General features: G+C 38.9%; 1 protein-coding gene across 3 annotated transcripts in view; it reads left to right on the top strand.

The window, feature by feature from the left end:
• CSMD1 (CUB and Sushi multiple domains 1) overlaps positions 1-25788 on the top strand; it is a 2076272-nt gene that overhangs the window by 1363160 nt on the left and 687324 nt on the right. For all 3 annotated transcript variants that reach the window (XR_003509135.1, XM_027530260.1, XM_027530259.1), the window contains exon 7: positions 1677-1754. Coding sequence is in view for 2 of the 3 variants with exons in the window: in XM_027530260.1 (XP_027386061.1) it covers positions 1677-1754 (78 nt within the window). In the remaining variant the exon portion in view is untranslated. The remainder of the gene's footprint in view (positions 1-1676; positions 1755-25788) is intronic.

Below are 25788 nucleotides of genomic sequence, written 5' to 3'. Positions count from 1 at the left end.
TATCTACTGAAAAAAATAATTGTAGTATATAGCAGAACTATCTGTAATTTTGCTCTGTATTTTCCAAGTCTCCTGCAAATGAGTTATTATGCTTTCATTATTTTAAAAAAATAAAAATTAGAAAAAATATTTTTAAAAATAATCCAGTGGTCTTTTAGGTAGAAATAATACCAGCTTGGGCTTCCCTGATAGCTCAGTTGGTAAAGAATCTGCCTGCAATGCAGGAGACCCTAGTTTAATCCTTTGGTTTGGAAGATCCACTGAAGAAGGGATAGGCTACCCATTCCAGTATTCTTGAGCTTCTCCTATGGCTCAGCTGGTAAAGAATCCACCTGCAATACAGAAGACCCATGTTTAATCCCTGGGTTGGGAAGATCCCCTGGAAAAGGGAAAGACTACCCAGTCCAGTATTCTGGCCTGGAGAATTCCATGGACTGTACAGTCCATGGAGTTGCAAAGAGTCAGACATAACTAAGCCACTTTCACTTTCAATATCAGCTTGCCATTATGCTTGTGTAATGGTTATGAATTGGCTCCAAAGCAAAGAGCATAACCCAGGACGAAGGCAGTCAGGCAGGAAAAATTCTCTTCTGCTCAGGAAAGTGTCAGTGTTGTTTTCTATTCAGACCTTCAGCTGATTAGATGAGGTCCAGCCACCTGGAGAGGGGCAAGCTGCTCTACTCAGTCTATGGATTTAATACTTACTCTCTTTCCAAAACCACCTTCACAGAAATATCCAGGAAAATATTTGACAAGATATCTGGGCACTCTGTGCCCCAGTTAAGTTGACATATAAACTAACCATCACACTCCTTTTACAGATAAATCAACAGGCTCTGAGGTAACTTACACAGGCAACGTAGATACCAGGTTCTGAGCAAAAATTTGAACACAGAGCTTCATGGTACTCTAGGTCCATATATGTAAATCATATTTAAGCACGTAAATCATAAATATTTGCTATTTTTTAATTTAATAAAATATAAGTTTGATGTTTAAAGCAAATTATTTCATATTAAAATTTCATTTTTTAGTTTCATCCCACAAATGACTTCCCACTTTTTACCCCCCAGAAATGACCAGACAAGTAGAATTTCCTAAAATATTTGATGTAGGGCTTAGAAAAATTAAGAAATATTTACAGTTGAGAACTATAATTTTAGAAATCAATACCATATATGTATTTTTATATTGCCTATAGGTTATGAGAGTCTGGAAGTACTGGTGTCCTCTTATTTAGCATTTTATTCCAAGCACTCAGAACAGGATTTCCTCATACTAGCTCCCCACCAATGAATATTTGTTAAATTTTGAGTGATTAAAGGACTAGATGAATAAACAAATACCTTTTATCTGTCCTCAAAATTTTTCATGAATGTAACAGAATTAGAAAGTGGTGGCAAGCAGGTTTGGATGTAGATAATAGTCTCACCACATATTATTTTTGCTTCTAACACTGTGATTATAAGATACGATCTTGCTGGCAGATAGCCTTGCATTAATTATTCACAAGCTCTTGTACTGGTTTAGTCTGCATCATTCACCCCTTAGAACATGTCCCGTATTCCAGGGGTTGGTAAGAAAGCAGTTATGACTGGAGATGCTGTGAAGATAAAATGCAGTTTCGCGGTATTGCTCTGAGTCTTAGCTAATAATTTTTCTTTTGTTTCTTCCAGTGAAAAAGGCAATTGAATTGAAGTCAAGAGGAGTCAAGGTGATGCCCAGCAAGGACAGCAGCCATAAGAACTCTGTCTGTAAGTCACCCTCTCTCTGTATGAGGATGAATGTGTCCATTAGAGGGGAGCGCTTCTGGAGAAGTGCTTCTCTAAACTGCCTTCCCCACTGCATCTCATTCTGCTTTCCTACTTCAAAACATTCAAAAGTATTTTCTGGGAGAGAGAGTCTGCACTAACTCCACTCTATTTGGAGAGACCGTGTGATCATCTTAATTCTAAATGTATCTCCCACCTGCCTGTGCCCTCTGCCCTCATGGGCCACTGTCTGAGACTGGACCTTCCAGAGTTCTCTATTAAGTAGCCGTTCCACCCTCAGGTGTTTTGATCCCAGTTTCTCTTTCCATTCTAGTATATACTCAAGGATATACTCCCTGTTTGATAATTATGGGCAGTATTATTCAAATTGAACCGGGCTTAATGAAGGAAGAAAACTACCGGAGGGCAAGAAGAAAGCAAGTAATTATTTCAAAATAAAGGTTTAGTATTTTGCTGTTGTTAGTTTTTAGTTCAGAATGTTTCCTAAAATGGGGGATGTGGTGTTTATAATTATTTTGCAGTTGACTTTTTTTATGGACAAAAACCTTGCAGAAGCGGCCCATAGGAACAGAGAAACTATGTACTGAGTGAACCCTTCCATCAAATCGACATGAGGTCTGAGGTCAGAGCAGGCAGACATCAAATGCATCTCTTAGTGCCACATTCAAGCAGGAGCTTGAATGTGAAAAAGAAAATAAGTATGTCTGCGTCCTTATCTGAATACAAATTGACAAATGAGTCATAACTCAGTGGTATTAGAAAGCGTTCCGTCCTATCTCTCAGCAGTATTACGCCACGTTTTTGTTAGACTTGAAAATTAATCATTAGAGGAAATGAAGAATTGAGGAAACTGCAAGCCTTCTAAGATCAGCCTTGTAATAAATGGTAATATGTTATTCACGCGGAAGGTGTGTCTGAGGAAACTAAATTAAGTGCTTCAGAGAAAAGAGGACACAGACTTTGAAGCTGGAGAGACAAGGATTCAATAGCTGTGAGAGTGTTGATTGTATTCAAATCCAAGTTGCATCATTTATAAAAGTAAAATGGTAATGATTCTTGTTGAGTAGATGAAGCATGGTGTTTATAACTGCCTGTTCCAGTATAGGGCAGGGAGTGGGCATTCTGCAACCACATCCGTTAGGAATTTGCTGTACATAAAGAGAAGAAGGGATGATTGTACATAGTAGGTCAGCCAAGATTTCAAACAACCTGGATCTTACTTGCCAGAGAAGGAGGTAGGGCCCAGAGCACTGACCTTGTTTTCTAAGATCTTAGGAAATAGTCTGACTCCTCACAGGACGTGAGCCCAGGACACAGAGCCCATAAAGCCCCATCCAGGATACAACCTTTTCCTAGGAAGCAGTGACCCCCTTCCCATTGTGATGGAATAGATGGGGGCGCACAAAGATGATGCATGCATTTTATAGATATGGTTAGGCTTACTGCAGGCATGTCAGTTGCTGACACTCTTATTAAGTCATTTATATACAGATTATCTGATTTATTTACATTCAGTATTTATATTAAACGTTGTGTCTTTGGTACTTGTCTCATTATTTTTTCAAGCCATTCAATAAGCCATGGCCTCTATATTTCTGGGCTTCCCTGGTGGCTCAGAGGGTGAAGAATCTGCCTGCAATGCTGGAGACCCAGGTTTGATCGCTGGATCGGGAAGATCCCCGGGAGAAGGGAATGGCAACCCACTCCAGGATTCTTGCCTGGAGAATTACACGGACAGAGGAGCCTGGCAGGCTATGATCCATGGGATTAAAAGAGTCAGACATGACTAAGGGACTAACACTTAACTTTCACTTTTCTTCACGTGTGGTTTGCCCTGAGTGTGGGATTTTTCTTGGAGACGACAGCCTCTGATGTTCTTGAGGTTAAATCTAAGTATACAGCCCTCTTGGCACAACGAACGTAGCTTGCTCTGGATCTCAATTCCTCACCCCTGAGGGTTTGGGAAAGGATGTAAGGAAATACAGAAATGTTTAGCCTGGGATCTGACAGCTATGATTTGCTGTTGGCCCGCCTCATCTGTGTGGACCTCTATTTTGATAGTTTTCTTTCTACCTGGACATTTTTGTTTATGAATCTGTCTTCTTCCCGAGACTCCTCACAGAGTAAGAAATGGGACAGCAGAGGCTGTGTGATTATCCGTTGACCGCCTCCTCTGCCTGCCCACCCCCTGATCAAAGCCTGCGTCTGCTGCCCGTCACAGGTGTGGAGCAGAATGACAGGAGTGACTGACAAGAGCAGCTGTCCTCTTACTCTGAATGCTTACTTTGTATTAGAGTATAGTCAACTGACAATATTGCTGGTGTCAGGTGTAGACCAAAGTGATCGCATTATGCATATACATGGATCTATTTTTTTCAAATTCTTTTCCTTTTTTACTGTATAGACCAGAGTTCCCTGGTCTATACAGTAGGCCTTTGTTGGTTATCTATTTTTAATATAGTAACGTGTACGAGTCAATTCAAACCTCCCCATCTATCCCCCCTCCATCGCTGTTTGCAATAGCCAACACATGGAAACAACCTAAATGTTGACATATGAATAGATAAAGAAGTGGTATTTGTTTTTGTTGTCCAGTTGCTAAGTCACGTCCAACTCTTTGCAACCCCATGGATGGTAACTTGCCAGGCTTCTGTGTCCTCTACTGTCTTTCAGAGTTGGCTCAAGAAGTGGTTGTACATACACAATGGGGTTCTGGGGTGGCTCAGTGGTAAAGAATCTGCCTGCCAGTGCAGGAGATGCAGGTTCATTCTTGGGTCGAGAAGATCCCCTGGAGAAGGGAATGGCAACCCAGTCCAGTATTCTTGCCTGGAAAGTCCCATAGACAGAGGAGCCTGGTGGGCTACAGTCCATAGGGTTGCAGAGTCGAGCATGACTTAGCAACTAACACACACATACACACACCATAGAATATATATTAAATGGAATATAACCCAAGCTAACAAGCACTTAACAGGTGTTTGATGATTAAATAAATGAAGAAGGAAAAATATCCATGTTGTGGAGCAAAAGCCCTACATATTTTCACTTTTATGCCTCTCAATGAAATCTGATGAATCATTTGTGGATTTTGCCCTGGAATCACTAAGTCAATTTGTTCCTCCATCCTGCCCTGACTGCATGTTACCAATTAAACCTCAACAATTCACTCTAATCCTTAACATGCATCAATTTAACCATATAAGGTGGAGTGACCTGAAAGGCTGTGTAGATATTTCAACTCATCTATAGAGTGAGGGCCATTTTCTACATCATCTCTTAGAATGAAATGACTTACAAATTTAGTTTTTCATCAGTTTCATTTATTATTAACTAACAGTGTTTGCAGGAAACCCCAAAGATAATCAAGGTATTAATTCTGCAGAATGCTGTAAGTATCTAGTTAATTAAAGCTTTAAAAGATCCCAGCATTACTGGGCAGCACACAGCAAGAAGGGTACCTGGGATAACTCAGTCAGCTCCTTCCCATCTGCTTTGCATCACTGAATAATGTCGGGGGCTCCTTTTTATTCTGGGATTGGAAGCGCTTGGTACCTTACATGGTGGTAGCTGTAGACTTCAGAGAAGGCAGTGGCACCCCACTCCAGTACTCTTGCCTAGAAAATCCCATGGACAGAGGAGGCTGCAGTCCATGGGGTCACCAAGAGTTGGACAGGAGTGAGCGACTTCACTTTCATTTTTCACTTTCATGCATTGGAGAAGGAAATGGCAACCCACTGCAGTGTTCTTGCCTGGAGAATCCCAGGGACGGGGGAGCCTGGTGGGCTGCAGTCTATGGGGTCGCACAGAGTCGGACACGACTGAAGTGATTCAGAAGCAGCAGCAGCTGTAGACTTACTTTCCTCTTCCTTTTCTTCTTGCCATTCTTGTCTACAGAATACAATGCAACAGAATACAATGTTAGCAGCCCTAAGTGTGAGAGTCAGGAGGGTAGGTAATCCATTACTGCCCGTCTAACTCAAAAATGTAGAACTCTGTAGGGAGAAGGACAAACAAAAGCTTTGGTTGTTATTTTTCAGCTAGAGATTGTTCTCTCTGTGTAAAGTTAAAGACAAATGACTTTACAAATCCACTATTGATTTGTTGTAACTCAGTCAGAAGAATTGATGGCACATGCTGTGTATTAAGCATCTGCAGTTACAACAGTTTATACCCAAACAGGATAGGACATTTGGTTCAGAGCCATTATTTAATGTAAAGCTGATTGAAACATGGTGGAAAAATGGGAAAATATAATGCATTGTGTTATAAACCCTTGGGAAAAAAATAACAACAGCATACTATGAAATTAATGACCCTAAAATTCTTCTACTTTTGACTGTAAGCCATTTATTTCATTGTCTTTGTTTCCATGGGCAATCAATTTTCTTCCACCTCTGAAAAAATATCTGAAGTGAAACAGAATGATATTTATTCAAAATTGCCAAATAGTCCTGTTAATGAAAGACAATTGATCAAATATTGTCTTTTATAATATGTTGTCTTTCTCTTTTGCCTCAGACACAGTTATTTGGAAGGGCACATTTTACAAGTTTTGTAGTTCCATTTTTTGGGGCAACAGTGTAAATGATGCCTTAGCTACATTGTACAGTTAAAGATGCAGTTGTAACAATGTAATATTTGATTTAGCTTCTTAACATGGTGTGGCTCATTAATCCACTTTCTAAAATACGTCCTTATAAATGACCGTCCTAGCTGTGCTGGGTCACACTGTGTTATCCACTTATCACTAAAATCACTACATTCAGTCCTTGTCTTCTTATGTTTGGGATAATTTAAGAGCAAATGGAATATAGTAGTATGTAATATTCCCTTTTTACTTACATTCCAGGGTGTTAAATGGAAAAAAAAAAAAGAGTTAATCTTGTCTTTCTTAATTTCTTCCATTCCTGTCAGCCTCCACACTTAGCAACATAATCACACACAAAAATGGACTCCGCCCAGAAAAAGACTCTCCTTTCAATCCTCTCTCTGTAAACAGGGATTAGTGCAAGCTAAGGAATGGGAAACAAAGAAACCATTAATCCCTTTGAGATAGGCGTAAAACGAGAGATAAAGGAAAGGCAAAGCATCCCAATAATAGTCACCATTTGGAAAGCAGTTTCAGTGTGATCCACTGCTGGAGCAGAATGAAGCATCTCTGATTAATGGCCCTAGACCTCTCTCTCCATTTCCACACTGGTGCATCCACCTGCCCACCCAACATTTGCACACGCAAGTGTAATAAGCATCTCTCTCCTTCTGAACAAAGGCCACTGCTCTTCCCTGTTGAAGACCCAGAGCCTGGCGCCATCCCTGCCCTGCCAGCCTGCTGCCCCAGCCACGTCAGAAGCCAACCACATCTCTTCACCCCAAACCACCACTGTTCTCAGGTGCATTACTCACTGTCTCACCCCAGATTCCTATCGCTGCCTGTGTCCCTGCGGTCAAGACCCCACACTTCATCCAGAGTGATCGGAAGGACTCATCTGTGGAATCTCATCACTCTTCTGCTCAGAACCCTTTGAAGCTTTCCCATCACCGCCCAAGTGAGCCCACGTCCCTTACAGAGACCCACAGGACCGCCTCACCCCTGCTCCCCATCTGTTCTGCCCCAGCCCTTGTCCACTAGCTTTGGGGCTAGTTCTTAAAGCTCCCACCTCAGTCTTCGTTCCTCTGTCTCCTCAGTCTGAGGTGGTTTCCCCCAGGCGCCTTATCTCTCCCTTCCTTCACATCATTTCTTAGAGCTTACCTGCTCCCTAGGCTCTCACTGGTCACCCTGCATACCTTTTGCACACCTTGCCCAGAGATCACTTTACCCCTCTGGTTACCTGTTCTGCTTTTCTCTGTATCATTTATCACAGTATGTGATACATATGGGCTTCCAGGTAGTGCTGCGGTAAAGAATCTGTCCGCCAGTGCGGACTTGTCCATTGAATGACTGACTTTCCTAGTTGTGTGGAGGCCTGAAGGAGCATGGCAAGGTGACGTCACACTCTCCTTCAGTGAGGTCTTTGTGCTCCATGTCATCTTCATGCCTTCAGCATGAAAACCTTGAGGAAAGACCGACAGCTGTCATAGAGATATTAAAAATACATTCTTTTCCTAGAGGAAATGAGTCTCCTGGTCATTCAAGCCATGTAAATGTTTATCAGACCAGGAGCATTATAAGAAAGATAGCAACACTTATTGAGCATTGAGTAAAAATAGAAATTTATTAGCTTTCAGAATAGTAGTAGGTCAACCCATAAAATGTAAGAATCCATAGACAGGATGTTAAACAACATTAAATTAGGTCCTTTGCAAGTCAAGACACCATGTTTTCCAAGACACTGTGTTTTCTATATTGTACCTTGTCAGTGACTGATTCCCTCAAATCTCTCATTTATAGACATGTGCTTGGCAATGGTTAAGAGAAAATCATTCTTATTACCAAAATTATATGTAGTATATGAATGAGGCACAACTAATTAAATAACTGGTCAATTAAAATAAAATACCATAGTCTTGGAATCCCTATACCTGCTGCACGGAAGGAAACATTAAAACCATGAGGAATGAGTCTTTTTCAAGTTTTTGTAACAAGGTGACAGTGTCTGGTAGTAAAACCTCATTGTCAGCCTGGATTCTGTGCTCTAGTAGGCTAGAAAATACAACACTCTAATTTTCCACTATGCCACTGCTGGATGAATCCATTTGTTACTGAGTTGATGACTAGGACATGCTGGCTTTCAGAAAGGGCATTTGAAGAACCACAGAGAAAGCCAGCCCTGCCACTCTCCAGGTGCTTCTCTGGATTTGGAGCTTGAAGAGGGCTGTGGTCATGAGATGGGATGAGGGGAGGAGAATGGAGTGAGGCTGTTAAGAAACTCGAGTGACTCCCTTAATAGGGCTAAGACAGGCTTCTCAGGGAGCAGAAGTCACACCACGACCCTCAATCTCATCAGCTATAGATGATGCTTTGTGTGGTTTCCACCTCGGAAACTTTATTCCAGAAATAACTTGCAGACAGCATTTTCATCAGACCACACTTCACCAGGTAACTGGATATATTATTGTTTTATGAATCCCCACATGAATTGTCTTTAAAAATTAACAGGATTTGCTTTATCCAGTTACAAAAAAGAGCACACATTTTGTTTTACAATAATATTTTTATGGTCACTAAGCTTGTTACTACATTGCTGGAAATGTCACCCATCATCATTTGTTTTTAGGGGACTTTATTGCTCTAGTATTAATGGGTGATTTATTTGAATGATGGTAGACCAAAGTGATTTGTAAAACTGCTAAAACAAGGCACGTCTGCTGTGCTCTATGCTGGATTTCTGGTACTGAGTGCTCTTGATCTTGCTTTAAAGCAGGTTTTGACAGTGGAAAAAATAATAGCTCCATTAACCTCTAACAGTTTTATCAAGGTTTAATAAAACACAAAGGATAATTGCCCCTATCTGCTTTGTTTCATCATAAAATGCAACAATATGAAGTTTTGCAATTGTTAAAGAACCTTGTTTTCTTAACAAAGATCCATTCCCATCTAGCATGAATATAGTAGGTTGTACAAATTGCTTCATAAATCAGGTAAGTAAATTATGCTTGCAGTTTCTAAATAGGCCTTTGTCACTGCAGGAGCTAAAATATCTTTTAAAATGCCAAGGAAAATCTTGCTGGGAAGAGAACTGCTATCTAGATACATTGGGAAGAATGGCATCATTGGTGACTAGAAGCAAAGCTAGGAGGTTCATCAATTATTTATCACATCATTTACATACGTAATGTCTTAAGTAACCAGAAAAAAAGAATCTGTTAAAATATGGGAAGCAAGATATAGCTTGGTTCAGTTGTGCTGTAAACGCAATAGAAAGTAAAATCCTTTATAAATGGGTTCAGCATATATTTACAGAGGATAATCAATTAACTAAAGGTGTGCAAAATGACTACAGGTTTGTCCTTTTATTTCAAAAAGTGAATGGGAAACACCCTACAGATTATAGCAGACTTGAAAGAGCAGTATATATCTTAGCATTTCCATCACTTACCTTTTAGAAACCCAACATATCACACACATTTTTATTAAATTTTATAAAATAACTTAATCTTCCCGTATAAGTGGATAAAAAACACTCTGAAACTGTAGAGAACTGTGGGACTGTTGGTGTTGTGTGTCAACACAGGTACCTAATTCCAGTAGCTGTTAGGAGAGTAAATTGCTATTACTATTTCATTGTAATTTAATTATCTTATATGATCAAATGTTTGCTACTGAGCAACTTCAGTCAGAAGCTCTAAAGATTAAACTAATTAATCATGGTAGCTCCTTTATGAATTAAATTAAAACCTTCCATTCTATACACAAGGCAACTAAGTCTGCCAGTTAAATTAATTAGCCCTGATATAAAGATAGATAGGGAAGTCTGGACTTAAAAACCAAGAAGTACTCAGAACATCAAGCGGAATTCAGAAAAGACGCACAGTCCTTAAGCCTCATCATTTTATTTAAAACACATTTTTAACGGTGAGAGGAGAATACTGAAAATACTTTCAGATTAAGTCCTTTCATAGAATCACAGAATTGTAAAATTGAACTTGACTTTCAGCTTTCAGGGTGACAGTCTATCCAGATTGATAACCCTGCCTCACTGAAGAAGAAATTCAGAGATAAATGAACTGATGTTGATCAATGGTGTTAGTGCTGATAATTTATGTTGATTTTAAGAGAAGCAGTTTGTGCATTCATGGGAAAGGTGAGGAGAAGCGTGGTTTCTGCCTGTTTATTTCGACGGAGGGAGGAGGGGAGATGCCCATCTTCATTCAGTTATTCAGGGGACTCTAAAGCACTCAGGTTCAGGTAAGAAGCTGGTGCACTCACACCTACCTGCTTCACAGGTGACCCTCTAAAGACTGGCACACCTATCGTGTATCCTCCACATTGTCTCTGGGTTGCCAGTCTCTTTTTTAACAAGAATACCACCAACAACAAAAAGAAACTTTATTTTGGAATGATCATAGATTTTCAGGAAACTGTAGTAAAATCTACAAGGAGGCCTTGTACCTTCACCTGATTTCCCTAATTGTGGGATAATCTTAAAACTGGAGAAGTGACTTTGGGACAGTCTACAGAGCTTATTCAAACTTCACCAGTTTTCCCTGGGCGCTCTCATGCGTGTGTGGGTGTGTGTGTGAGTGTGGGTCTGCACAGTTGCGTCGCCTGTGTGGAGTCCTACAGTCAATGCACACAGCAGTGCCCCCCGCGAGGCTGCCCGCAATGCTCTCCTGGGCTAGTGTTCACTTGGTCAGTTTGTTATTTCAGGAGTGCCACGCATACGGAACGTACACTGTTACCTCTTGTGACCAGCTTTTCCGCTCAGCACAACTCCCCTGTGAACCATCTGAGTGGTCGTGTGTATCAGTACTTGGTTCTTTTTCGTTGCCATAGGATTCTCCACGGCAGGGATATATCACTGTTTAACCATTGGCTGTTGAATGACACTGGGTGTGCTTCCAATTTTTGCTCTTAAGAACAAAACTCTTATTGACATTGTGAAATGAAGAGTTTTCCCATGAATATGGGTTTTCATTTCTCTTGAATAAAGTCCTGGGAGAGTAAGTGCTGGATCATATGATAGCACGTCAGTTTTACAAGAAACTGCCAAACAGATTTCCGGAGCAGCTGTACCATCTTATGTCCCCAAAACAACATATATGTGATGCAGTTTCTCAGCATGCTTGCCAGCATTTGGTGTTAACACTTTTTTTTTTTTAATGAGCTATTTTGATAAGTAGCCATTGATATCTTATTATGGTCTTAAATTGCATTTCTTAATGGCTAATGATGGTAAATGTCTTACCTGCTCATTCGCCATTTGTATTAAATCTCCAGTGAAATGTTAGTTCACATATTTTGCCCATTTTCTATTTTTTTTCTCCTGTTGAGTTGTGAGCATTTGTTCTGTAGTCTAGATACTAATCTTTTGTTGGGTATGTGGTTTGAAAATATTTTCTATCCATCTGTAGCTTGTCTTTTCATCCTCCTCAAAGGGTCTTTTGCAGAGCCAATCTCCTTTTTAGCTCATAGATTTCCATGTAGAAAACATAGATTCTGGTTTATTTTAAAAGCAGGAAGGCTTGGCAATGCTGGGTCTGCAGTCATGCCTGACGTCCGCAGGAACAGCTGGCTGGTGGCTGCCCTGTGCAGAAGAGGAGTGAACCCCATTGACCAGAACCCCAAGACCTGCTTACCTCCTGAAGGCCATTTCAGTTTATAATCCTAAATCTTAAATCTTGGCTACTTATGTGGCCTGTATATAGAAGGCAAAGAAACTGTGAAAATGTTCTCATTCATAATCTCAGGATTTATAAGATTTTTCATGGGAATTCAAATGAGCTGTATTAATCATGACATAAGGGAATTCAAATTATGGAAATAAAGCTTAATTCAAATGCTAAAGAATGAAAGAAACATATTTTACAAATTCTTGTTGTTTTTTTCTAAGATTCTTAATCTTTTCTTTCTGATTTAGCATACATTTTTAGGTTTATAATGGACAATTTTGTTTCCCTTACTTACTCTTACTCTCTTGTCTTGAATGCAAAATGGAACAGCCTTAGTATAAATCTTCAATGATATATAATGATGATATTTAATTTCAGAAGCATTCACCAATTTTTTAAACTAATCTCTCCAAATTAATTGCTGCACTAATTGGATTAAATTAGATAATTTAATTACAGCAAATGATTCTATTTATTTGTTACAGTACTGATTTGGTCACATCCCTTGGGTTCGATGCATTTGCATTATTTTCATAAAGAGGAAGCAGATGGAGACAATTACTAACTAGTTGGTATGCCAGAAAGAAAAGCAAGTTATGTTTTAAAATAAGTGAAAAATATATGGAAAGTCAAGGAGATAAGCTGAGATTAATTAGTAAAGTGCTTTGGAAATGGAAAGCACCATATTTTGTGAACACTGTATATTGCAATTATTACTATAATACTTTACAGGGACTTCAATTTTCCTGTTTAAATCACCTATTTTGTAGTTTGAATTGTCAGTTTGAAAGGCATATGAAAAAGTATACACCATGTGACATCCAAGCAAGATACTCTAATCATATATCTGGGAATGTCATAGCTTTAAGTAAAAATCCAAGTTTATGTAAGAAATTCTCCACACACATCCCCTGCCAGCCCCAGGAAAATCTTTACAGCTTTGTCGTGCAGATGTACATATAAAAAGCATTTCACAACTCTTTGTAGGTTTCTGACATTGGAAAAAGTGATCTCATATAGTTATCTGTACTTTTTGTAAGGGCTAATTCATATGTTATTTTTTTAAAGATCTGTAAGAATTAGAAGATCTTAGTTGCATTAAGTTAATATATCATGCAAAGAATACAGTGGTAATTTCTGTGAGCCACCCCATGTACTGTAGCCTGCCAGGCTCCTCTGTCCATGGGATTCTCCAGGCAAGAATCCTGGAGTGAGTTGCCATGCCCTCCTCTGAGGATCATCCCGACCCAGGGGTCAAATCCACATCTTATGTTTCCTGCACTGGCAGGCAGGTTCTTTACCACTGGTCCCACTTGGGAAGCCTGTGAAATAAGCAGGATCCTCTGATAAACTGTAGAAGTATTTGCGGATTGATCTACTATTTACATCCCTGTCATCATGTATTCAGTACACTAAGAATAGGGTTTAGCAATCTATAGTCTATCCTTCCAGCCAAGCAAGCAGCCATCCTTTTTTCAGGCACTATTTTCTAGAATCCGTATAAAAGCCATTTATGACTTGTTCTGACCCAATTTTAGTTTTATGTTACATGCTATTTGCATCACAATGGCATATTTAAGATTGCTTTAGTTGAAGGAATAACTTCATTTCTCTTTTTCACTCCTTTTAGCGGTGAAAATGACAAACTAAAAATCTCTTCTCTGGATGTTCTTGTAAAATATGTGAACGTTTTTCTCCAGTACTATCACCCTTCAGAATAATAATTTTCTTTTATCTGGTGGAAGACAAATAAATAGATACCCTGTTAATGTCTGCTTATATATCTGTGATATACTCTAATCATAATATTCTCATGATTTTTATGTTACTAATTCAGTCTATTACGAGGATTAATTGGAGTGTATTTTGGTAAAATGAAGCTTAGTATATGAGACAATCTGAGTGATTCCTTTTCTTGTTGTTGTTAACTCAGCATTTCTTATTGGACGTGAAGTGTTTTTGGTATAGGACATTAATTTGCAAATCCTTCATTACAGCTCTACAATTTTAATCCGATCAGGCCTTCACCCTTGTTTCACAGGCTCCAGAGATTTCTTGTGCCTCTAAATCTACTTTTTGACAACATCCGGAAGGCCCTCTGTGATCTCGTCCTCCTGTTCTTCTCCAGCATCACTGCCCTACACTTCAGCAACAACCACACACGCATGCAGGCACACACACACACACACACACACACACACACACACACGCACACACACTCACTTTCTGATCCCCTTCTTATTTTAAGTCTCCCTGTGTTTTCCTCAGGAAAGCTTCTTCTGGGGAATCTTTGGGTGGGTGGGATGAGGTCCACGTGAGCTGACGAGCGCCTTGAAGAGTGTTCGTTCTGAGTCATCCCTGTGGGGATGTGAGAGTCAGTGCCTGGGGGCCAATGAGGACGCACAGCCACATGGCTGCTGGTGAGACCTGGAGGTGGGCTTCAGGCGTCTCAGCCCAAACAATTGAACACCGTTGCTACCGTTATAAAGAGGGAAAATAGGAATCAATAGATGTTGCAATTATTGATCATACCTCTCTCAGAGAGTCGCATAATGAATCACAAAGTTGATTTGAGGTCTGCTCCAGACAGAGAAGATTGTAAGTTATGGCTCTGCTAATAATGAGACTGGAACCCAGGCATCCCAGCTTATGATCTGGGTGAAGACCGCCTTCCCAGAGAAATGAAAGAACAGCAGAGTCAAGATAATCCCAGAGTGTATTGATCTTGAAGCCATATAAAGTATAGATTCAAATTCCTTCTGACAATATTCAAGTTATATAGTCTCTTTAGCCATTGTTTTAATTACTATAACTGCCTCCTACCTTTTTTTAAAATTAAGAGGAATTAGTAACCAAATAAAATAGTATTAAACATTAATTTACTAATATCTGAAATACTAATGACAATATCTACCTTCTAGGGTTGTTTTATTCACTTATTACAGGTCACATAAAACAGCCCAGTGCCCAAAGTGCACAAACAGATACTTAATAGCAATATTCATTGTAATTATTTATTTTTGTTAAGATAGAAAATATGCAGACCTTTATCATAGTTACATGTAAAATGAAGCCACCACTTCATTCAGGTAGACTGTGAACATTTTATTTTGAAACATCAGTTTTTAAATGCTTATTTATATTCAAAGGGAAATTATAAACTAGATTGTACACCAGAAGTTTTTAACCTCTCCCCATTGAAACTGATATGGTGGATGAGACAGAAGAGCAGCCACAGAAGTACCATGACACTGAAGATGGCCCTTCAGCATCCCGTGCATGGGCACACACACACAGACGCACACACACACATGCACACACACAGACACATGTGTACACACACACACATGCACACACACATGTACACACACACACAGACAATGTAGCTGACTGTGATTTTAAGAAAGTGTGATAATAATTTTTTAAAATTAATGCATTCAAATAAGTCATCCACTTTAAAACCTCAACATTTGCTAATTTATAAAATAAAAATATAGTTATCCATTTTTTTAAAGGATTTGAATTACATCACATAGCAGAAAAGCATACTAAAGGCTGCTTTGTATAAGCCCTAGCAAAGATAAAATCAGCTTTGGGCAACTATGTGTAATTCTCTTCACCTCCCTACAACTGTATTCATCCCTTAATAAAACCAAATAAAATTAGATTTTGAGAGTGGCAGTGATATTATCATGGAATAAACTTAAGTCTAGTGAATACTGAACATTGCAAATGTTAGTTAACTTACAGGTATTTGATTACAAAAACCTATTTGGAACATGTCCCCCCCCCCCCCCACAGCTGACTGAGACATCCACTGGACTGCCCCCCTCCCATTTGAAAACCCCTCAACAGAACTGTGAGTATTTACCCACATGCAATGCAAAGCACTCTCCAGTATTTTGTCCAAGGTTAGCAAATTTGAGATTTCTGTTTTAAGTTTATTATCGTTTTGTTTCCTAATGCAAGAACTCTATTAATCCACAGCCTACCATGTAAAATACCACGTATAGTGTGGGAAGTTACTCATTATTGACATTTTATAACATTCTCATTATTTTAAAATTTTGACAATTAGGAATAAAGTGGCTGTAAATACCCATGTGCAGGTTTCTGTGTGGACACAAGTTTTTAGCTCCTTTGGGTAAACACCAAGAAGTGTGACTGCTGGATCATATGGTGAGAGCGGGTTTAGTTTTGTAAGAAACCACCAAATGGTCTTCCCAAGTGGCTGTGGCAAACTGCATCTCCACCAGCAATGAATAAGTGTTTTTGTGGCTCCACATATTCACCAGCATTCGGTGTTGCCCATGTTTTGAATTTTTACCATTTTAATAGGTGTGCAGTGGTATCTCATGGTTGTTTAATCTGCATTCCTGTGATGATTTATGATGTATCTTTTCATAAGCCTGTTTGTCATCTGTATATTTTCCTTTGGGAAGTATCTGTCAAAATATCTAACACATTTTACTTGGGGTTTTTGATTTTCCTACAATTGAGTTTTGAGAGTTCTTTGTATGCTTTGAATAATAGTTCTTTATCAGATGTATCATTTGTAAATATTTTCTTCACATCTGTGGCTTAGTTTCTTATTCTCATGTTATAGAGCAGAATTTTTAAATTTTAATGAAGTTCAACATCTCAATTTTTTACAGATTATTCTTTTTCATTTTTATTTAAAAAGTCACTGACAAACCCTAGGTCATTTAGGTTGTCCCCTGTTACCTTCCAGGAGTTGTATAGTTTTGCATTTTACATTGAGGTCTTTGGTCCATTTTGAGCTAATTTTTTGTGAAGAATGTAAGATCTGTGTGTAGGTTAATTTTTTTGCATGTGGATGTCCATTTGTTCCAGCACCATCTGTGGAAATGTCAATCTTTTCTCCATTGTACTGCCTTTGCTCCTTTGTCAGAAAAGATCAGTTGGCTGTAATATTTGTTTGGGTCTACTTCTAGACTTCCTATTCTGTTCCATTCCTCTATTTGTATATTTTACCACTATCCCAAAGGCTTGATGATTATAGCTTTAAGGTATTATTCATTCTTTACAGTATGTCAGAATTTGCATCATGCTATAGTTTCACCTGGAACTTATAAACTGTTAAGTGTTTTGTTTTGTTGTTTTTTTTTAATTGAGGAGGAAAGAAAATTCAGAGTCGTTTAGAGAAATCTTGCAGAAGGGACACTAAATTTCAGTTCACTCAAAATCTAGAATTTACACACTTTTGTCAACAGTTTTTTTCCCACCATTTCATTTTACATATAATAATTATAAATAGTTGCTAATATTTATTAGGCATGTGCATTGTAAGAAAGTTTTACACATATATGCTATGCTAAGTCACTTCAGTGGTGTCCGACTCTGTGCAACCCAATAGACAGAAGACCACCAGGCTCCCCCGTCCCTGGGATTCTCCAGGCAAGAACACTGGAGTGGGTTGCCATTTCCTTCTCCAATGCATGAAAGTGAAAAGTGAAAGTGAAGTCACTCAGTTGTGTCTGACTCTTTGTCCCCATGGACTGCAGCTTACCAGGCTCCTCCGTCCATGGGATTTTCCAGGCAAGAGCGCTGGAGTGGGGTGCCATTGCCTTCTCCGTTACACATATAAGAAAGACTAATTTTTAGAATCTATCTAAGAAATCACTATGTCCATTTTACATTATGGAACTGAGACTCACAGTGGGGTACCCAGGTTCACAAAGCAAATACCATGTCTGGTATCTGAATGGTAAATTCCTCTCTGTAATAATTACCTTATCTTTCTAAATATCACTGGAAGATCAATCTTTCTAAAGGAATTTTGAAGAAAAAAAAAAACTTGAAGACTTACCACATTTAAAATTGGTGCTTTACATTTCTTTTATATTCCATTTCAAAACAAAAGAGACAATATTTCTGATTTTGGATAAAAATACTGTTGTACTCATTCACTTATCCATGCAACAAATATTCACTGTGCTCAACGGATGCCTTTTTATGTCCTTTTATTTAATCTCAACACGAAGGTGCTGCAATTACTTTAGAACAGTTACACAGACTCAGTATTCTGTGGTCCCAACACACTGAAAATCTTTATAAATAGATTTAGCGAGCAAAGAAATACTTTTGGGTTTTACTAAAAATTTCAGAATCCCCACCCCCTGGTGGGCTACTGTCCATGGGGTCACAAAGAGTCAGATATGACTGAGCAATACGGCACAGCACAAAACTTTTAAGATATAAAAAGGAGTAATACTAAAGTTCGGGTGCAATGAGAATGACCAGAAAGGAGGAATAAGGATTAGTGAAAAGGGGGGAATGGAATTGACTCCAAGGTCCATTGATCTCTCAACACCACGGTAATGGAGACATCTGTCCTGGCAGACAGAGGACCAAGATGGATGGCCAAAGCTCCACCAACTCCTCCTCTCTGTAGAGCCTTAAGTGGAACAGAAGTGCAGTGTTTTTACAGGTTGGACTTTACTGTAGCTCAAGGTCCTGCTGTCTTCAAGACAGCTGTTTGTTTGCAGAGGCCATCAGCCATGAATCAGAGAGACGGGGCTGAAGTTGCTGCCGGCCCAGCATGTGGCTTTCAAAGCAAACCACCAGGTAAACAATACTCTGAAGTGGCTGAGCTCCCAAAGAATTACCTAGAGACCAGTCTATTTAAGCCGGAAGAAAAACAGCACTTCTGCAGAGAATATCTGCGAGAAAAGTAGGGAAAAATAAAAGCAGAAAAATTTCCTATTGTAAAGGTCTTAAGTTTTATAGCTTTCTCAGTAAGGAGCCTGTTTTCATAATTTATTTTAAGGGTAATATTCATAGGCTTAAGATAGAAGCAGAATTGATTGCCCCTTAAACATAGCTCCCCTGTTCTTCATCAGCTATGATAGCTGCTGTCTCATCTTACCCATCTACAAACAGGAGACAGCCACCAACAGTTCCTTCATCTGCTGTCCACAGGGTAACCATATACTTTGTTCTCCAAACCTGGGACTTTTTTGCTTGCTATAATTGCTAGACTGGACATAACAACAGCAGGTCTAAATTGGGACAGTTCCCAGGCACACCAGGACATAAGACCCCCTACACTGCACACAGTTACTTCAAGGAGAGAAGTGTGATTAGGTCACATTTGTAGTCACAGCTTTAAATCTAAATGGGATCCTATATTTTTATTGGACTCAAATGGATATTTTATATTGTAATGTGCTTCAATACAATTCTTTAGCCCTTCACCCACATCACTGATGACTGTTCATACATTTGAATACATTGCTGCAAAATATGGAAAAGACACTTCCATTAAAAATTCCTCAGTATGCCACCAAATAGAAAGAACCAGGCCAGAAGGCCAATCTTATAATTTACGTGGTCTTTCCTCCTGTTTTGCAAAAGTAAAAACAAACTAAGGGACTTTGAGGCTCTTCCCTAAGGTCACGTTGCTACCTACAAAAGACAGACCTTTTACGAGTGCCTTTCCAACGCGTGCTCCAAGCCACTGTCATTATCCATGAAACCCAGAACTCAAACAGATGAGCCACATCTGACTCCATAGAAATAAACCCAAACTTAGCACCAAATGATAGTGTCACGAGGGTGGAATTTCTACCCTGCAAAAGACAATTAGACTGCCGAGTCATTCAGTTCAACACAATGAGTGAAATTAGCCCCCAGACAACTTTATTTTGTACCCATCTTTTAACTAAAAAAATAAGAATGATGGCTTCCCTTATCAAGCTTGGAATCAGATTTTATCAGTCAAATTAAGTGTCCCTGAAAAAATGTCATCAAAAGACTAGCTCCCAAAATTCATCTACATTTTCTGTAATGAACCTAATGAATTAATTTATAATGAATAGACCTCTTATTTTTACTTCAGAAAGCAGGCTTGATTTATGTTGATCCTTCTTTTCCATATTTATTGAGATGTAACAGACATATGATGATGTACAAATACAAGGTAGTGATTTGATATAGGTGTATTTTGCAAAATGATTACCAGTAAAATGTTAGTTAATACATCCATGTTGTTGTTGTTCAGTTGCTAAGTCACGTCCAACTCTTTGTGACTCCATGGACTGCAGCATGCCAGGCTCCTCTGTCCTTCACTATCTCCCAGAGTTTGCTCAAGTTCAGTCCATTGAGTTGGTGATGCCATTCAACCATCTCATCCTCTGTCACCCCCTTCTTCTGCCTTCAATCCTTTCCAGTGTCAGGGTGTTTTCCACTGAGTTGGCTCTTTGCATCAGATGGTCAAGTATTGGAGCTTCAGTCCTTCCAATGAATATTCAGGGTTTATTTTCATAAGGAATGACTGGTTTGATCTCCTTGTAGTCCAAGGTACTCTCGAGAGTCTTATCTAGCACCACAGATCGAAAGCATCAGTTATTTGGCACTCAGCCTTCTTTATGGTCCAACGCCCACAACCTTACATGACTACTGGAAAAACCATAGCTTTGACTATACAGACCTTTGCTGGCAAAATAATGTCTCTGCTTTTTAATATGCTGTCTAGGTTTGTCATAGCTTTCCTTCCAAGAAGAAAGCACCTTTTTTATTTCATGCCTGCAGTCACTGTCCATAGTGATTTTGTAGCCCAAGAAAATAAAATCTGTCACTTCTACTTTTCTGCCTCATATTTGCCATGAAGTGATAGGACTGGATGCCATGAAGTTAGTTTTTTTGAATGTTGAGTTTTAGGCCAGCTTTTTCACTCATCAAGAGGCTCTTTAGTTCCTCTTTGCTTTCTGCCATGAGGATGGTATCATCTGTATATTTGAGGTTGCCAATCTTTCTCCTGGAAATCTCGATTCCAGTTTGTGATACATCCAGCCTGGCATTCCTCATGTACTCTGCATATAAGTTAAATAAGCAGGGTGATAATATACAGCCTTGATGAATTCCTTTCCCAATTTTGAGCCAGTCCATTGTTCCAGTTGAGGTCCTAACTGTTGCTTCTTAACCTGCATAGGTTTCTCAGGAGGCAAGTGAGGTAGTCTGGTATTCCCATCTCTTTAAGACTTTTCCACAGTTTGTTGTGATCCACACAGTCAAAGGCTTTAGTGGAATCAATGAAGCACAAATAGATGTTTTTTCTGGAATTCCCTAGCTTCCTCTTTTATCCAGTGAATGTCAGCAACTTGATCTCTGGTTCCTCTGTACGTCTGGAGGTCCTTGGTTCACGTACTGTTAGAGCCTAGCTTTTAGTGTTTTAAGCATTACCTTGCTTACATGAGTACAATTGTACAGTATCTTGAGCATTCTTTGGCACTTTCCTTCTTTGGTATTGGAATGAAAACTGACCTTTTTCAGTCCTGTGCCCACTGCTGAGTTCTCCAAATTTGCTGATATATTGAATACAACACTTTAACAATATCATCTTTTAGGATTTTAAATAGTTCAGCTAGAATTTCCTTACCTCCACTGGCTTTGTTTGTAATAATGCTTCGTAAGGCCCACTTGACTTCACACTCCAGGATATCTTGCTCTGCGTGACCACACCATTATGGTTATCAGTATCATTAAGACTCTTTTTGTACAGTTCTTCTGTGTATTCTTGCCACCTCTTCTTAATCTCTTCTGCCTCTGTTAGCTTGTATTTCTGCCCTTTATCATGCACATCTTTGCAGGAAATTTTCTCTTGGTATCTCTAATTTTCTTGAAGATATTTCTAGTCTTTCCCATTCTATTGTATTCCTCTATTTCTTTGCATTGTTCATTGAAGAAGGCTTTCTTTTCTCTCCTTGTTATTCTCTGGAAGTTTTTCTTCAGTTGGGTATATATTTCCCATTTTCCCTTGCTTTTCACTTTTCTTTTCTTACTTATTTTAAAGCCTCCTTAGATAACCATGTTGCCTTCTTGTATTTCTTTTTCGGGGGGATGGTTTTGGTCACCACCTCCTGTGCAGTGTTAAGAATCTCCATCCATAGTTTTTCAGATGTTCTGTCTACCAGATCTAATCTCTTGAATCTATTTGTCACCTACACTGCATAGTCAGAAGGGATTTGATTTAGCTCATACCTGAATGGTCTATTATTTTCCCACACTTTCCTCAACTTAAGCCTGAATTTTGCAATAAGGAGCTCATGATCTGAGCCACAGTCAGCTCCTGGTCTTGTTTTTGCTGACTGTATAGAGCTTCTCCATCTTCAGCTCAAAGAATATAATCAATCTTATTTTGGTATTTACCATCTGGTGATGTCCATGTATAGAGTTGTCTCTTGTGTTGTTGGGAAAGGGTGTTTTTTATGACCAGTGAGTTCTCTTGACAAAGCTCTGTTAGCCTTTGCCCTGCTTTATTTTGCACTCCAAGGCCAAACTTGCCTGTTAACTCCAGGTGTCTCTTGGCTTCCTGCTTTTGCCTTCCCATTCCCTATGTTGAAAAAGACATCATTTTGTGGTGTTAATTTTAGAAGGTCTTTATAGACCCGGTCTGCTTCAGCTTCTTTGGCATCAGTGGTTGTAGCATAGACTCAGATTACTGTGCTACTGAATGGTTTGCCTTGGAAATGAACCAAGACCAATCTGTTGTTTTTGAGACTGCACTCAAGTACTGCATTTCATATTCTTGTTGACTGTGAGGCCTACTCCAAGTCTTCTAAGGGATCCTTGCCCACAGTAGTAGATATCATAGTTATCTAAATTAAATTTGTCCATTCCCACCCATTTAGTTCACTGATTGCTACATCTCCTGCCATCTCACACTTGCCATCTCCTGCCTGACCATGTCCAATTTACCTTGATTCGTGGACCTAGCATTCTAGGTTACTTGGCAATATTGTTCTTTATAGCACTGGACTTTACTTCCACCACAAGACACATCCACAACTTAGAGTCATTTCAGCTTTGGCCCAGCCACCTCATTTTTTCTAGAGCTGTTAGTAATTACCCTTCTCTCTTTCCCCATTTGACACCTTCTGACCCGGGGGACTCCATCCAGTGTCATATCTTTTTGCCTTTCACTCTGTTCATGGGGTTCTCCCGGCAAGAATACTGGAGTAGTTTGCCTTTTCTTTCTACAATGGACCATGTTTTGTCAACTCTATCACTTCACACACTTACTGTTATTTTTGTGGTGAGAATTTTGAAGATCTCCTTTGGGCTTCCTTGGTAGCTCAGAGGTTAAAGCATCTGCCTGCAGTGCGGGAGACCTGGGTTTGATCCCTGGGTTGAGAAAATCCACTGGAGAAGGAAATGGCAACCCACTCCAGTATTCTTGCCTGCAGAATCCATGGACGGAGGAGCCTAGTGGGCTACAGTCCACGGGGTCGCAGAGTCAGACATGACTGAGTGACTTCATTTTCGCTTTCATTTTCTCAGCAACTTTCAAATATACATTGTTATTAGACTCAGTCACGATAAGCATTATGCCCTCACTTTTTTTTCTTTATCCATTCATTTCCATGTCTTGGTCACTGTGAATAATGCTGCAGTGAACATGGTGCAGATTTACATGAGTTCACTTCCTTGGGATGTGCACCCAGAATTGGGACTGCTGGATCATGTGGTTCTATTTTTATATTTTTGAGGAACCTCCGTACAGATTTTTCTGTGGCAGCTGCATCAGTTTACATGCTCACCATATGTTGATCCTTTTAAGTGAAGTCTGCCTGAATCTAGAAATGTTGGTTCCAAAAATGAACTGGCTTATTGCACTTTATTCCAAAGGTAGTTTAAGGATAAAATTTGGCCGAGTTCTTCTCTCCCTTGCTTTGAATCCAAATAAAGAATCTGAAACTGCTTAAAGTATATAGAAATAGTGAATGTAATAAATGTTTTGATGGAAATCCTAGAGTCAGCATGAAATATGGTCTGTGTTATTCAGAATGAGGGTGGCTCTGCCTAGCTGCACTAATGTTATGACTCTAACATCTGTGTCATTATCCAAAACGACTTGAAAGAGATCAAAATATAGGAATAGGATAGTGCCGTCTGATTTTGGATGGCAAGTAAGAGGATAGAATATATGCACATCATTTGGCAAGAAAGATAAAACTTCAAAATGTACATCTAGATATGAATAAGTATGAAAGAGTCATTAAGAAGAGAAAATATATAATTTTAAAGTTGTTTTCTATATTTAGAATAAGTCATCATTAAACTAAAATAGAATAAACTTTATGCTATTATTTCAAGCATGTTCACATGAGATTAGACCATGGTTTTCAATCATGTGAAACCAAACTTTACATTTTTCTAAATTTTCTAAAACATAGTATCCTAGTACTATCTGTCACATATTAACTCAATAAATAGTATCAAGTAAAATGAAGCAATCTTCTAGCTTAAATTCAATGAATATCCTGTACATATTAAGATTTGGGGCAAAATATTTTGATATCCAGCTAAGTAAAGAAAATATAATTTATTTGAGGAAAAACAAACAAACAATAAGTTGGAAGTCTGAAGTCCTGGCTTTGAATCTAATTTATGTGTTGTGTGGTTTTTGGTAATTTATCAGACTTCTTGCCCAATAATCTCATGAGGAAAAATGATGACAATCTCACAAAATCATTATATATATTAGAGTAAGAGAGTATGAAAACATTTTCAGTAGAAGAAAGACAAAGCACAAAATTGATATCCAAAAAAGTGCTTTAAAATATTTAATCTTTCTTTCAGTCCTTTGACACAGTGCTCAAATGCCCCCCGATCTGGAAGAACACTGACACTCACATATGTGTACTCGTGGAAGAAGTGGTGTTAGAATTTTCAATTCCCTTCAGGCAGATAGTTTCACACCATTATGTATAATTACTTTAGAAAAGAAGCAGTATGCAGTGCCCAGAATAAACAGCTCACTTGTGATTTTGTGAAAGACTCAGTAAGAGAACAAAATGAAAGAGCTCTGTCTTTGCTGATCCATGCCTGTCTGGGTCCACGTCCCAGGGATTACCATCATTAACTATGCACGGATGCTTTAAAGAGAGGTGTGTACCCAGTAGATCTGTTTGGTGTATCGATGCAGCTTTCCTGCTCCTCAAACTCATTCCCATCTTCTTTCGTCCAGTAAAGAGTGTTCCTTTAGGGGAAGATAGTTGATAATAGAAGAAAAAGATGGAGTGGATAAATCAAAGTTGTTCTGAAGTAGAGAATTTAATTGAAATACAAGTTTTGCATTATCTACAAAAGGATAAAGATAAGGGATATTTATCTGCATAAGGATAAAGAAGAGAAAAAATAATTGACTCTTCTTGGAGTGGAGTGGCTGGTAAAGTCTTCTATGGAACTGATTCTGGAAATGGAGTGGGTGTTTTCTTTAGTTCTCTTAAACTCAAGTTGTATGCTGGTAAACGGTTAATAGCCAGTTGGGTAGAAGAGCTTAATTTATAGCATTCTCTAGTCTGCTTTGTCTAAACTCTTCCAAGCTGACCAATGCCTAGCTATCCACATAGAGTCACTGAATATGACATTGGGAAGAGATGGGCATTAGTCCTCCCTTTTGTAATATTTCCACTAGGCAATACTTCAGGAGTGCAGAAGAATGTCAAATACAGTAAAATAATTAGGAGTGTATTAAATATCAGTAGTTATTACCTCTATTTTTAATGTAATTGCTTTAATTTTAAGTTTACATAATTTAATCACTAACATTGACTATTTTTAGCAATCAGCTTGCAACTTTCCTGAGTATTTAGCCTTGGTTTCTCACACTCAATTTTTCACACTCTTTCAGAGATATGGTAACCAGAATGTAAGGGCATATTCTAAATGCTGACACATGCTATAATTTAAAGAACAGAAGATAATTATTTGCCAGCCCTTG

Source organism: Bos indicus x Bos taurus, chromosome 27 (assembly GCF_003369695.1).
Source record: "Bos indicus x Bos taurus breed Angus x Brahman F1 hybrid chromosome 27, Bos_hybrid_MaternalHap_v2.0, whole genome shotgun sequence".
Lineage (NCBI taxonomy): Eukaryota > Metazoa > Chordata > Mammalia > Artiodactyla > Bovidae > Bos > Bos indicus x Bos taurus.
The sequence above is the reverse complement of the archived record's forward strand: the minus strand, read 5'-3'. Positions and strand labels throughout refer to the sequence as shown.